This window comes from Bactrocera tryoni, chromosome 2, assembly GCF_016617805.1.
Source record: "Bactrocera tryoni isolate S06 chromosome 2, CSIRO_BtryS06_freeze2, whole genome shotgun sequence".
Taxonomy (NCBI): domain Eukaryota; kingdom Metazoa; phylum Arthropoda; class Insecta; order Diptera; family Tephritidae; genus Bactrocera; species Bactrocera tryoni.
Window position 1 is genome coordinate 44,669,884 of NC_052500.1, and position 13,580 is coordinate 44,683,463.

General features: G+C 36.6%; 1 protein-coding gene across 1 annotated transcript in view; it reads right to left on the reverse strand.

Moving 5' to 3' along the window:
* LOC120767443 overlaps positions 1 to 13,580 on the reverse strand; it is a 76,319-nt gene that overhangs the window by 14,467 nt on the left and 48,272 nt on the right. Inside the window, exon 4 of the mRNA XM_040093505.1 lies at positions 2,255 to 3,888. Within this exon, the coding sequence (XP_039949439.1) occupies positions 2,255 to 3,888 (1,634 nt within the window). The remainder of the gene's footprint in view (positions 1 to 2,254; positions 3,889 to 13,580) is intronic.

Here is a 13,580-nt window from a genome sequence, read left to right on the forward strand (position 1 = left end):
CGGACAAACGCCGGGCAGTTGTTTCCTTGTATATTTAGCTATTATATTCGTCTTGAGTTTTATGTAGAATGTCAGTGGAACTCTTTTTTGGGCCTCTTCGGGCGATGGTAGTAATTCAGCGATTTATTTCTGTTGAAGTTTTAAGGGTTATACTTTGCGTGTAACATTGGAAATACATTAATATACTTTAAACCACTACTTTGAAACACATCCTTACCAGAAATCAATAATATTATTAATAAAAATTAACACCTTAAGGAATTTTAATTCTTTAAAGAACTGTTTCTAATTAGCTGTCGCACTTAATTTACCTTCCATATCGTAGCGTATTTAATATTTGGTAAAAAATTGACAGAACTTCAACTGCACAACTACAAAAATCAGCGAATTTAGCAGTAAATAGAGTAATGCAAACAATACAAGACTTTTAAGAATATAAATAACGGTATACAAAAACATTTAATTATTATACTCATCAGCTACCTACAATAAAGGTAGCGTTTCTAATTAGCTGTTAACGGCTGTATCTCCTAAACCACTAAAGCCACAATAACCAAATTCGCCCAGCACAAATATTATAAGAACTCCTACCGAAAGTGTGAAAATCGCAGGACAACCTCGCTTGCTCCCCATATAACCATACTGGTAAAAACTACTAAAATCGTAATAAATCAATAACTAAATATGCAGAGACATTAAATTTTACTTAAGAGATGGTTTATGGGAGCCGGTGAGAAAATTGGACTATGGGCGTGGCATTGCCCACTTTTCTGTGAAGTTTCATATTCTTATGTCACAGTGTGAAAATGGGCGAATCGAAATCAAATCGAAATATTCTTTTTTCTAACAAATCTTAAGCTGAATATGTCGGTCAATGTATGAGTTATAAATACATAAGTACGTTTTACATCTTAAGGTATTTCCCTGGCTTCGATTCGTGCAAGATTCAAGAGTATAAAATGTTCGGTAGCACCCGAACTTAGTCCTTCCTTACTTGTTTAATATAAATTTTTGTCAACACCTCACAATCCTTCCCCCTTTTGAGCCCTATAAAATACGACAGTGTATATGTTCGGTTACACCCGAACTTTGCGTTTCCTTATCTTTGTATGTTTGTCTTTTAATATAAAACACAAGAGAGTATATTTGGAAAACGTGCAACACTTTGAAGTTCTCGCAAAGAATAAAGAGCAATTCTTCTCTTTTAAAAATATGGTATACAAAATTTGCTTTTGGGCTACGTGATAAGTGTTTCTATTTCACACCTTATCATAAATATTGACTATAATTTTGTTGTTCATTTCACTGTTATTGCTGACAGTACCAAAGAATTTAGTGATTTTATCCTTGCATAACAAAAGCTATAGTTATCTTTCTAAGTCGTAGGTTTTTTTACCAATCCCATCGACGGTTAATTGATCAGTCAACTGGATGCCAAGACTGTGTTTACACTTTGTTGTAACATTTGAGTATATACGTATACCATAAACTTACAAGGATTACGATTTTTCTATTCTAGCCACGTCTACAAAATTCTGTTAATCGATTTGTCAAAGCTGAGTTAAGCAACGACAATCAAGTTTTGTACAAATAATCACCGCAAGGAGAGACATGCGTGGTTTAGAAATTTTTAGAGTGTTCGCCGGCTCAGTCTCTACTAGGTTTATTTTACAGAAACACCTAACGTTATATTTGCAAAACTTTCTACAGGCAAGTCTATTTAACTCCTGCCCATTTACTGGCAAAATGGGTGTAATCAGGACGATGCCTACTCCTCATATAAGGGTTATGTTCAAAACTAGTGAAAGTACGGCAAAGTACACAGAAATAAGCCATGCGGTCTTATACTAAGCAGCACCTTTTTGGTGTATGGATGCAGTAAGCTACAGACTTCTTGGAAGGAATTCCATATATCAATATCAGGATACATATCGATGTCTTCCATCGAACTTTTTCACAGTGAAACCCGTATAATTATGGTTAAAGAACATAATGAATTTTTGGGCACCCCGAGAACTATGCAGCTATAATTTGTATTGATTATTGAATTCTCGAGAAACCATTGTAATATAAAGTTTTGCTAATGCCCAAGAGTATTTCCTCAGCTTTGATCGGTTATATTCGAACTTAGGACTTCCGTACATCTTTCATGTTAAGATTTGATACCCGTGGAAAATATTCCAGGAAATCTATCGCCGTCTGTGAGTCTTGCCAAGTGCGAGATTTATATTTTATTTAATCATAATAAACTTACCGGCAGAAAGGCGTCGACACTCTCCTAAAGGCAGCCATTGAGGTGAGGTATCATCCATATCTGAAGAATAGGGTGGTCCATACATGTCTTCATTATTTATTCGATGAGAATATTTTTCGCAATTTTGTGATTTGGCTAAGACGTTAATAAGTTTAAAAGACTTCCAAAAGCTAACGGTTCTTTCTTGAACTATAATGAGCACATCCATTTCATAATATATATAATCAATTGCACCATTTACGGTTTTCACAGGATTATTTAATTGGTGACTGGGTGCACTGAGAAAATGAATACCCAAGGGAAAAACACTTTGGGTACTACTATCTTTGGTTCGAATAACACAGGACGTATCATTTTGATCCGATTTAAGCTCGTGTGATATTTGACTAGGACTATCAACTTTATTTAATTTCAGTAACGTCGCCTCGTCATAGCTATTGGTTGTTGATGAAACAACAACGGTCTCATTATCAAGGTTGCATATTGGGGGATTTATTTTGGTATTATCTTTCCTGCTGTTAGCTAAATCTACTGTTGAAAGCATTGGAAACGATTTTGATCTAAGTCGACGTCGTCCTGTTGATGTAGTTTGGACTTTTTGTATCGGCGATGAAATGCAATTCAATTCAGGACTTTCAGTAGACGTGTCGGGTGGAGATTGTGTGCTTTTATCTGTTAGCTTACCTTTATGAAAACGTTTGTATTTTTTTTTATAACCTCGATTCTTTACTTTTTCTGATGTGGTACCCTTTGTTTTAGATAGATTGCTTTTGGATGTTGAAATTATACTACAATGCTCAGGTTTTACAATACTAACACTTGGTTTTGCACTCTTTTGAATTTTATTAGGTGCTGTTTTTATTCTTTTTACCAACAATATTTTACGGTTTCGAAGTTGGCGATGACTTTTTATCTTATGCCAAGGTGTAGCGACCGCCAATAATTTTCGAAGGCGATCCTTTTTCTTTTGCTTTGAGAGTAATGGCATTTCTTGTTTCTGTGCATCCAATGATTCGATATTATTTATTTTAGCATTTTTAGCAATTTTTTCAATGCATTCAACATCTGTTTCATTTGAAAGTTCATTATTTGCCGTTTTTTTCTCAGCCATACGATTATTTTCATGTTGGAAACCTTGCCGCGGGTCAGGATTATGTAAAGTGTCTACGATGTAAATACTTGGCTTCATTTTACGCGACGCTTCTAAATATTTTTTGAACTTGTTATGTAACTGTCGTTTAATAGAATTCTGATGTTCTATACTATTCGAAGTCAAGGTATTTTTAAATGATGAGCACGCACTGTTTTGTGTTGGTGAAGGTCTATATTCAGTGTCTAATACATTTTTGTTTCTTTGTGATTCATTTAGTGTGGGATTGCTGTTAATCTCATAGTCGTAAATAATATCACTAACCGATGAGCGGGGACATGTTGAAGTACCATTTGAATTTGTTGTATTATGTTTCAAATGGCGTAGCAGCGTTTTATGCATAGTATCCTCTTCTACGTATTTCTTTTGGGCTTTGCAGGATACATTGCAAATGATCTTTTCTTGTTCCTTAATATTTTTTACATTTCCTTCTGCTAAGGTACACAAGCATTTCTGATTCGGTGAAGGCTGAGACTCTTTAATCCTGAAAGTATAAAGTAAACATATTTTCATCCCAACTGGTAAATATGCTCATATTCACAAATATACATTTGTATAAATGCACCGGCAGCAGTACAGTAAGGGTGCCCGCAGAGCGGGATCTCAAGGCCGAGCTGAACGTAAATTCGCGTGTTGGGTAAATAGGAAAATGCGCTCGACTCGGCTTTAAGGGTGGATTCTGGTATAGAAATTTAAAAAAATCAAAATTTTTTTTTATATATTTAAAGTTTAACTATTCAATAAAATGTGTACAAGAGGATTTTTCAAAATTCGAATTATTTTCGGAGATATAGGCATTTTCTGACCCGACATCCAAACTGGTTCGGCCGGAACTAATCGAACAAAAGACTTTACGCGAAACTTTAAACGCGTTTTTCTCAAAACTGACTTTTTCGGAACGATACCCACGATTTCTCAGGTTCTACTGGACCGATTTACTTGAAATTTTTATAGAGTCTTCTTTATAGGCTTGTCTATGGTTGAAACTAGCCCCATCCCCAAATTTTTATTTTTATTATTTTTAAAAAATTCGAAATAGTCAGAAAAAGTGATCCAAAAAAACTTTTTTTCAGGCAGTCGCCATTTTGTGAAAAAAAATTTTTCCCACTTTTCCGTAGTTCCGGCCATTGCGACATTATTCTAGATTAATAATCTTTTTTTTTGGTTTCAGATAACTAGGAGGGTTGAAATCATGGGTATGGTCACGTGGAAATTTTTAGAGACCCCCCCACTTCGTCAGCTCATAATTTTTGAAATTTTTTTACTTTTTTTAGTTTTTAATTTTTTTCTGTACTCTTCTAAAATTAACAAATAACTAATAAAAAATGGATAGTAAAAATATTAATTGCCTTTTTTTACGACACTTTAAAAATTACCTGGAATTCATGCTTCTAGACCGGAATACCCCCTTAAGGGGTCAGTAGGGTAATCTTTTTTCAAAAAAAAAAAATTTCTTTTTTACATTTTCTGTTCCCTTATGACCTTAGAATTAATGTAGAAACCCACTTTACTATTGGAAGGTTTCGAAAAAGGCCCAAAAAAAGAATACCGCTCGACGTTCGGAGCGCTCGGAGTGCACACCTCAAACTTTAAACGCGTTTTTCTCAAAACACACTTTTTTAAACTGGCGGACATGATTGCGGTCGAACTACTTAACCGATATTATGAATCTAGCAGGGACGATAACCATTCACGTACTTTTTAAGAATAAATTAGGGTTTTGTGTTTCAGATGATCCAAACATGAGAAATCGTGTCCGCCAGTGAAAAACGCATCTCATTTATTTCTCCGATAGGTATCATAAAAAAATTCCGAAAAAAATTGTTTATACACTCCACGATATACATACCTCTATTCTAGAATCTATTGTAGAATAAAAATTTCTATGAAAAAATATGAAAAACAGGCCAAATTACCCTACTGACCCCTTAAGCGTCCACTCTGCGGCCACCCTACGACCTCGCTTTGCATCGTTGCGCTTTGTTTTTTTTTTTTGAAGTGACGTCGTTAATTGAACAAAGTGTGCCTGAAGAGTGGATCCTGAAAGCCGAGTCGAGAGAAAAGCTGACAAATGCATCTGGCAAAACTGTGCGCGCACACTTTCATGTGAAATCGCACAGGCAGCGCCAAGTGGACGCGGACCACAGCCAATTTTGAAGAGTTTTTTGGCGTGTTGCATAGTTAATTTGTATATTGGTCTCATATTTTGTTCATAAGGGATTACCATATTGTGTTAGAACAATATTTACAATACCCACTATTAATATTTTCAAGGGAACACTCATGGCGGGAATTCCCTTATCCATTAGAATTAATTAAATCTTCTTCTTCTTTATTAGCGTAGACACCGCTTACGCGATTATAGCCGAGTAAGCTCGAAAACTCGCAACGTCGACGGGAATTATGAGTGACTTATAGAGTTTGGTTTTTGTTTGTCGAGAGAGGACTTTGCTTCTCAATTGCCTACTCAGTCCGAAGTAGCACCTGTTGGCAAGAGTTATCCTGCGTTGGATTTCCAGGCTGACATTGTTGGTGGTGTTTACGCTGGTTCCAAGATAGACGAAATTATCTACGACTTCAAAGTTATGACTGATGATATCAATATCATCGGCATACGCCAGCAGCTGTACACTCTTATAAAAGACTGTACCTGCTCAATTAAGTTCTGCAGCTCGAATTATTTTCTCCAGCAGCAGGTTGAAGAAGTCGCACGATAGGGAGTCGCCTTGTCTGAAACCTCGTTTGTTATCGAACGGCTCGGAGAGGTCCTTCCCGATTCTGACGGAGCTTTTGGTGTTGCTCAACGTCAGTTTACACAGACGTATTAGTTTTGCGGGGATACCAAATTCGCGGCATAAAGGCAGCTCCTCTTCGTGCTGTCGAAAGCAACTTTGAAATCGACGAAGAGGTGGTGTGTGTCGATTCTCCTTTCACGGGTCTTTCCCAAGATTTGGCGCATGGTGAATATCTGGTCGGTTGTTAATTTGCCAGGTCTAAAGCCACACGGTGGGCTTTAATCTTTCGCACAATACGCTCGATAGAACCTTATACGCTATGTTGAGGAGGCTTATCCCACGGTAGTTGGCGCAGATTGTGGGGTCTCCCTTTTTATGGATTGGGCATAGCACCCTTAAATTCTAATTGTTGGGCATGCTTTCGTCCGACCATATTTTACAAAGACGCTGATGCATGCTTCTTATCAGTTCTTCGCCGCCGTGTTTGAATAGCTCAGCCGGCAATCCATCGGCCCCCGCCGCTTTGTTGTTCTTCAGGCGGGTAATTGCTATTCGAACTTCTTCATGGTCGGGCAATGGAACGTCTGCTCCATCGTCATCGATTGGGGAATCAGGTTCGCCTTCTCCTGGTGTTGTACGTTCACTGCCATTCAGCAGGAGAAGTGTTCCCTCCATAATTTAAGTATGCTCTGGGCATCGGTGACTAGATCACCTTTGGGGGTTCTACAATAGTATGCGCCGGTCTTGAAACCTTCTGTAAGCCGCCGCTTTTTTTCATAGAATTTTCGAGCAGTACCCCTGTCGGCCAGCTTATCAAGCTCTTCATACTCACGCATTTAGGCCTCTTTCTTTTTCTGTCTGCAAATGCGTCTCGCTTCCCTCTTCAACTCTCGGTATCTATCCCATCCCGCACGTGTAGTGGTCGATCGTAACATTGCGAGGTAGGCAGTCTGTTTTCTCTCCGCTGCAACACGGCACTCCTCGTCGTACCACCTGTTCTTTTGCATTTTCCGAAAACCAATGGTTTCGGTAGCAGCTGTACGTAAGGAGTTTGAAATGCCGTCCCACAGTTCCCTTATACCGAGTTGTTGACGAGTGCTCTCAGAGAGCAGGAGTGCAAGCCGAGTAGAAAATCGCTCAGCTGTCTGTTGTGATTACAGCCAGGTAGCTTGATGTATTTTCTTCTGCTGGAATCTAGTACTACAGATAACCATATTTCGGGCCCCGGAGAAGTCGATCAGCCTCAACCCATTTGGGGATGTTTCGTCGTGGAGGCTGAACTTACCGACCGTAATGTCAAAGATACCTTCTTTGCCCACCCTGGAGTTAAAGTCGTCAAGCACGATTTGGGCAGCTCTCATAGGTGCGCTCCAAGCGCTCATAGAAGGCATCTTTGGTCACATCGTCCTTCTCTTCCGTCGGGGCGTGGGCGCAAATAAGCGCTATGTTGAAGAACCTCGCTTTGATGCGAATTGTGGCTAGTCGTTCATTCACCGGAGTGAATAATAGTACTCGGCGACGGAGTCTCTCTCCCACCACGAATCCCACACCAAACTTGCGCTCCTTTATATGACCACTGTAGTAAATGCCACAAGGACCTAGTCGTTTCTGTCCTTGTTCCGTCCATTGCATTTCTTGGACGGCGGTGATGGCAGCCTTTATTTTCACGAGGACATCAACCAGCTGGGCAGCGGCACCTTCCCAATTAAGGGACCGGACATTGCAGGTGCATGCCCTTAATTCGTAGTCCTTATTTCGTTCGCCATGGTCGTCATCACAAGGGGGGTCTCTCATCCGAGGCTTGATGCATCCTTTCATTGGGAGTGTTTTTTTACGTGGCGGGTCCCAAACTCAACTCACAACCCTGCGGAGGGGATGTTTCGCCTTCTCTCTACCCAGAGGATACTTGGTCAAAGACCGGAAGTCGTGAGCTGCTTGAGTCATAAGTAAAAGAATCGTTCCTGGCCACTCCCAAGTGAATGGTGATAAGAGAACTTTCCTCACTTGCGTGAACTTCTACACATGACTCCATCCCGCTATAAATATATTCAAGGCCAAATTTATGAATTTCAAGGGCTATTTCCTAACCTATCGGGAAAGTAGGAAATACCTGTATTTATACGCCCAATTTTTCTTTTCTTTACTTATCACAAAACATTCATTAATTAATTTCTTGTTTTAAATAAAATGATATTCGAACTTCGAATATTCGAACAAAACAGTATGACAGCAAAGAACGCGCGGAATTCGCCGCTAAATTTTGCATCCACTCTGCAGTACCTAGAATGGATAGTACTGATATGCTCAAAAAAGCTTCTCATATCCAAGAAACGGGCGACGACAGTGTAAGTCAATTTGCTTGCTTTACTCATTTTGTGTAATCAAATTAAAAACGGGAACTACAAATTGTAAACAATTTTCTTCTTCCGTTTATGAATTCTTGTCCTTGTCTTTATCAGAGATGAGCAGATCCATTTGCCATTCCACTTGTCCTAATATAGACGCTGAGATGTAAACATCGAACTTTTAATATTATTTAAATTGAACTCTGCACACGACCCCTTCGGGAGGAAGGTGGCAAGTGAGTCTTGCTGCACTTTATTTCACGATACATCGTACATTATGTAGCAGCATAGCTGTTGTTGTTGCTGTATCCAGACCCTGCTTAGGAGAAAGCAATTAGTTAATTGTAATGAAATTCACTTAACGGTGGGCCCAGGGAACGAGTTCAAAGCATAGAGGGAATGGGGAGTTAACTGAGTTGATTTCATTGGGCATGCAAAGTGGTGATTACTGTCATGCGCCTACTCATTCAATGAAGTACATGCAGTGATGTGTGGTAAAATAAAGCCGACAATATTACTTAATTTAAAATCAGGGAAAGAAAATAAAAGTCATTGCATTGATGTAGTAATAGAAAATTTTTGTTTTTTGAAGACTACATAAGTATGTCAAAAACTTGATTTTTTTTATCTTCACAAAATAATCGTTGTATCTTGATTTTTATTTTCGTTTACTAATAAGAGTGATTTCAAATGTAGTTATAAGGTCAATTTTTATTTTTGCCATTGCGATTTGAAAGTAATTATTTATTATTATTTGTCAATACATAAAATATAAACAATCAAATCAAATATTCTGAGAAGCTAAACAATTTTTGCATGATAACATTTTACACAAAAAATGAGTAAAATATTTTAATTAAGTATATTAAAAGTTAACAAATTGGTTTAAATTCATTGTTCGACGAAATCGTCAACCGATGAAAGTCATCGACTCACTTAGCTTTATTACTATATTTTGAGCATTTCTCAAGCTCATAAAATTGAAAAATATACAATTTATTGAAAATAATTAAAAACCATCGCAGAAGGATCAGCTATCAACACTGCCCTAAAAAATAGATTAAAGGGTAAGTCTACAAAAAGTTCCAGCCTTACAAAAGCTAATCGATGCGGTAAAAGAAACGGATGTTCCAGTTATTTCACCAATCTTACGTTATTTTGGGCGTCGTCAAATATAAAAAAGAAAGCACACCACCTAACGATTATTTAGAACTCTTTTTGGAAATTTTAAGCAATTACATTAATTGGAAAACTCTCTACACTGATGATTCTAAACACAACAAAATCGTTGCCTTCAGCGTTGTTAATCACTATGCAACAATTATGTCTGCTATACTATTATACTTTTTATAGCAGAAGCAACAGCCATCCTTCACGCTTGCCAGATATCAATAAAGAGTAGAGACAAGCATATAATCTTGAGTGACTCCTTATCGGCGCTCAAAGCTATCCTCAACGTAAATTTTTCTTACCAAATCAGATATATACTTATCGCCAATATAGGAAAAGTTGGGGGGGTGCGATAAGGCCATGCGAGATAAGACCTTAAGACCATAATGGCCTTATCTCTCATCCAAATGAGAGATAAAGCCATATGGTCTAATTTCCATTTAAATGTGAGATGAAACCATATATGTATTTTTTTTTTGATTTGCAAATGAGAGGTAATGCCATATTTTTTCTTTTAAAGTAAATGGAAATAAAGCTATTAAGACTTTATTGCACTTTTGAAAATGGTTTTCTAGAAAAACTAAGAAAACTTTTCGCAAGGGGGAGGGGGCGGGCCGGCACGCGAACCGCGCGGCGCGGCGGGACGCGAAGGAGAGTAATCACAGAACCGCCAAACCATTCTGATATACATACATATATACTTACAATTTTTCTTTTTTAAGCAACCATGTTTTATTATTGTATTAGCAATTTTGCAGTTCTTTAACAGGAAAAAAACAACAAAAAAATTTAATTCTTTAACAAAAAAAAAAAACAAAAAAGTTATATTATCTATGTTAACAAAAAATTGGTTGAGCATCTATAATAATCGCTCTGCAAATTGGACATAATGTTTTTATGCCTACCGAATCATTTCTATTTTTCATGTGATTATAACAATCTTTACAAACTTTGTAATGTTTGCACGGGTTGAAAAGAAGCTGCCTTTCCCTTTCGCAACATATTATACATAAGATGCTTAGTTGTGTTTGCGCATAATTATTTAAGCTTCCTTCTCCACTTTCTTCGAATGTGGTAGGTTGTTTGGGATATTTTTCGTGTTTTATTTCAAACAAATGTCTACGCATTGAACCAAACTCCACTAAATGTGCAGATGATCTATACTTTTTGCACTGATCGTCAAATATTTCACGAACACTAGTTCTTTTTAAGTGGCATTTTTGACCTCACATCTGATCGCATTTATTATTTTCAATTTATCAAACAATATATTTTGTTTTTCATGATCATGGACTGAATTTTAGTTTTTAATTTTACGACAATGAATCAGGAGGTTGTTGAAATCAACTACAACACCAACTTTACAGTTCTTATTGTAACAATAATAGTATTTAATATTTCTACTTGTATATTTATATTTATAGATTTGTTCTTCCTTTCCAATATACAAAAGTTTACTATTTTTTCTAAACCCTGGTATAATAGTGTACTAAAAAACTATGTTCACACTTTCCATTTTGTTAAGAATTTCGCGAAATTGAAAACACGTGCACGGCAATAAAAATATGACATTAAATAATTGTCATTGTCAAATGCACTTTTTATCAACACAGGGTGACTTCTAATAAAACAATACATTGCCAATTGCACTTCTTGTCAAAACAGGGTGAGGATTTCCCATTTTTGTTATCTTGTAAAAGGGTAACACTTTACTAATCTTTCATAAATTGCAAAATATTAAAAACGTTAAAAAAAATCAAAAATGATTTTTCTTTAAAATGTATTTGAGATATAAGGCCATATTGAATTATGTGCTATTGTGAGATAAGGCCATGATGGCTTTATCTCAAATTCAAAAGCGAGATAAAGCCATATCGTTTTTTCAAAATAATATGGCTTAATCTCCCATTCAGATGTGAGTTAATGCATGACCTTAACTCACATGGCCTTATCGCACCTCCCCCGGAAAAGTTAAACTCTCAATGACACTCAGTCATATCGGCATACAAGGGAACACTCTAGCAGACTACGAAAGCAAAATTAGCAACTACATCTCCCTGAAAACTTGTAAATAGCATTAACTAAAATGGCATCAGAAATGCAGCCAAAAAATTTTATTCACACATATTCACACTTATACAAAAACATAAATCCCTATCGATGTCCTCCAGTCTTTCCTACAACAATATCCAGGAGACAGTGCATTATATATACTCGCTTTCGACTGGGTCACAAACATTTATTGGAAAAACCCTACAGCCAATCTGCCCATACTGAAACTTGGAGAATCTCACAGTTCAACATTTAATAGAAAATTGTCAATCATTAGAGTACCTCAGGCTAGTACTAAATAACCTTAACTTACGCGAATTGTTAACAAATGTAACACATTCTAACATTACAGATTTATATATAAATTAAACATATAATATATTTTGAAGTGTGATAATGTAATACAACAAGATTAGTAGATTTATTTAATAAGTTATGTAGCTAATGGCCATAGTCGCTAATGCTGATACTTTTTGTATTGTTAAAGTTTAGTTTTATTATTATTTTCATTAATAATAATAATAATAATAATATTATTATTACTATATTTTCATTGGAGACAGAGAAATGGAAGGGCTACTTGGGTAGTGTTGAGCATATAACATAAGTATCAACATAGTATATATATGAATTAAATCCAGCTGGATGCTTCAAAATCAATTATTTGGTGGCTAAGGTAAGTTTTTGCTCGATTTTATCCATATTCGTTACAAAGATATACTGTTCTTAGAAAAAAACGCTCTTTTGGTTATTGACTTATTGTGCTTTAAGTAGTTTTTAGCTAAACCGTTATGTGGGGAGAGGACGGGGCTATAATCCGATTCTATCCATTCTCACACTATCATATGTATGTGTTTTTATAAGATTTTTCTTGAGTAAATGTGGTTATTGTAGCTATGGTGGTTTCAGAGATACATATGTTCATTAGACCCATTAGAGGGCGTAGCCACGCCCTCTGTTTAAAAAACTTTAGTCGAAATCACAGTTCTATACCTTAATTTATTGCCAGTTAATGGCGTTTTGTGGGCGTGGCAGTGGTCCTATTACGCCCATATATGAACTCATCCTCACTTTTTAGTCAAGAAACACGTGCACCAAAATTAAGATATCTTAATTTTTACTCAAGTTACAGCTTATATAGAAAGAGACATACAGACGGACGGCCAGACAACTACTCGGAATTCAATTCGTCTCATCATCCTGGCCTTTTACATATACATATATATATATATAACTCCACACCCCCCCATCTATGAACGAGTCGGCATTTTCGCATTGACGCATTATTGCTGATTGAAAGCACATCAGCGTCATTCCAACAAATGAATGACGATTCACAAATTAACGCATTGCTAGCGAGTTCAGTTGCATTTGCTGAAAAGTGTCAGATCAACCCTGAAAATGACTTTTCGAAACACCACAGAACACGCCGTGCTCCGAAGAAATATGACGATAATCCAGCAACTGCTTGTAATTTTGATTTCCAGACATTTTATAGAAAAGAATTCAAAATTGTCCTCGAAAATTTCACAAATTGTATTCAAGATAATTTGCAAGAAACTATGTCAACCTTCAAACCCATTCAAGAGATGTTCAGGATTCCAGCTAACAGAAGTAATATTACAATAGAATCTATACAATTTGTTGTGCAATTGGAACCTAAGTTCTTCAGTGAAGATCTAGATTGTATTTTTGCTGAAACACAAATTCTTTTTGATTCATGTAAAGAGTGTAAATCTTTCGATGACATTTCTATAGTAGCGTACAAATTGAGAAAGGTCATTCCTTCTGCGCACAAAATTGTTCATTACATAATGACTGCTCCTGTCACGTCAGCTTCATGTGAACGTTCTTTTAGTAAATTGAAATTTGTT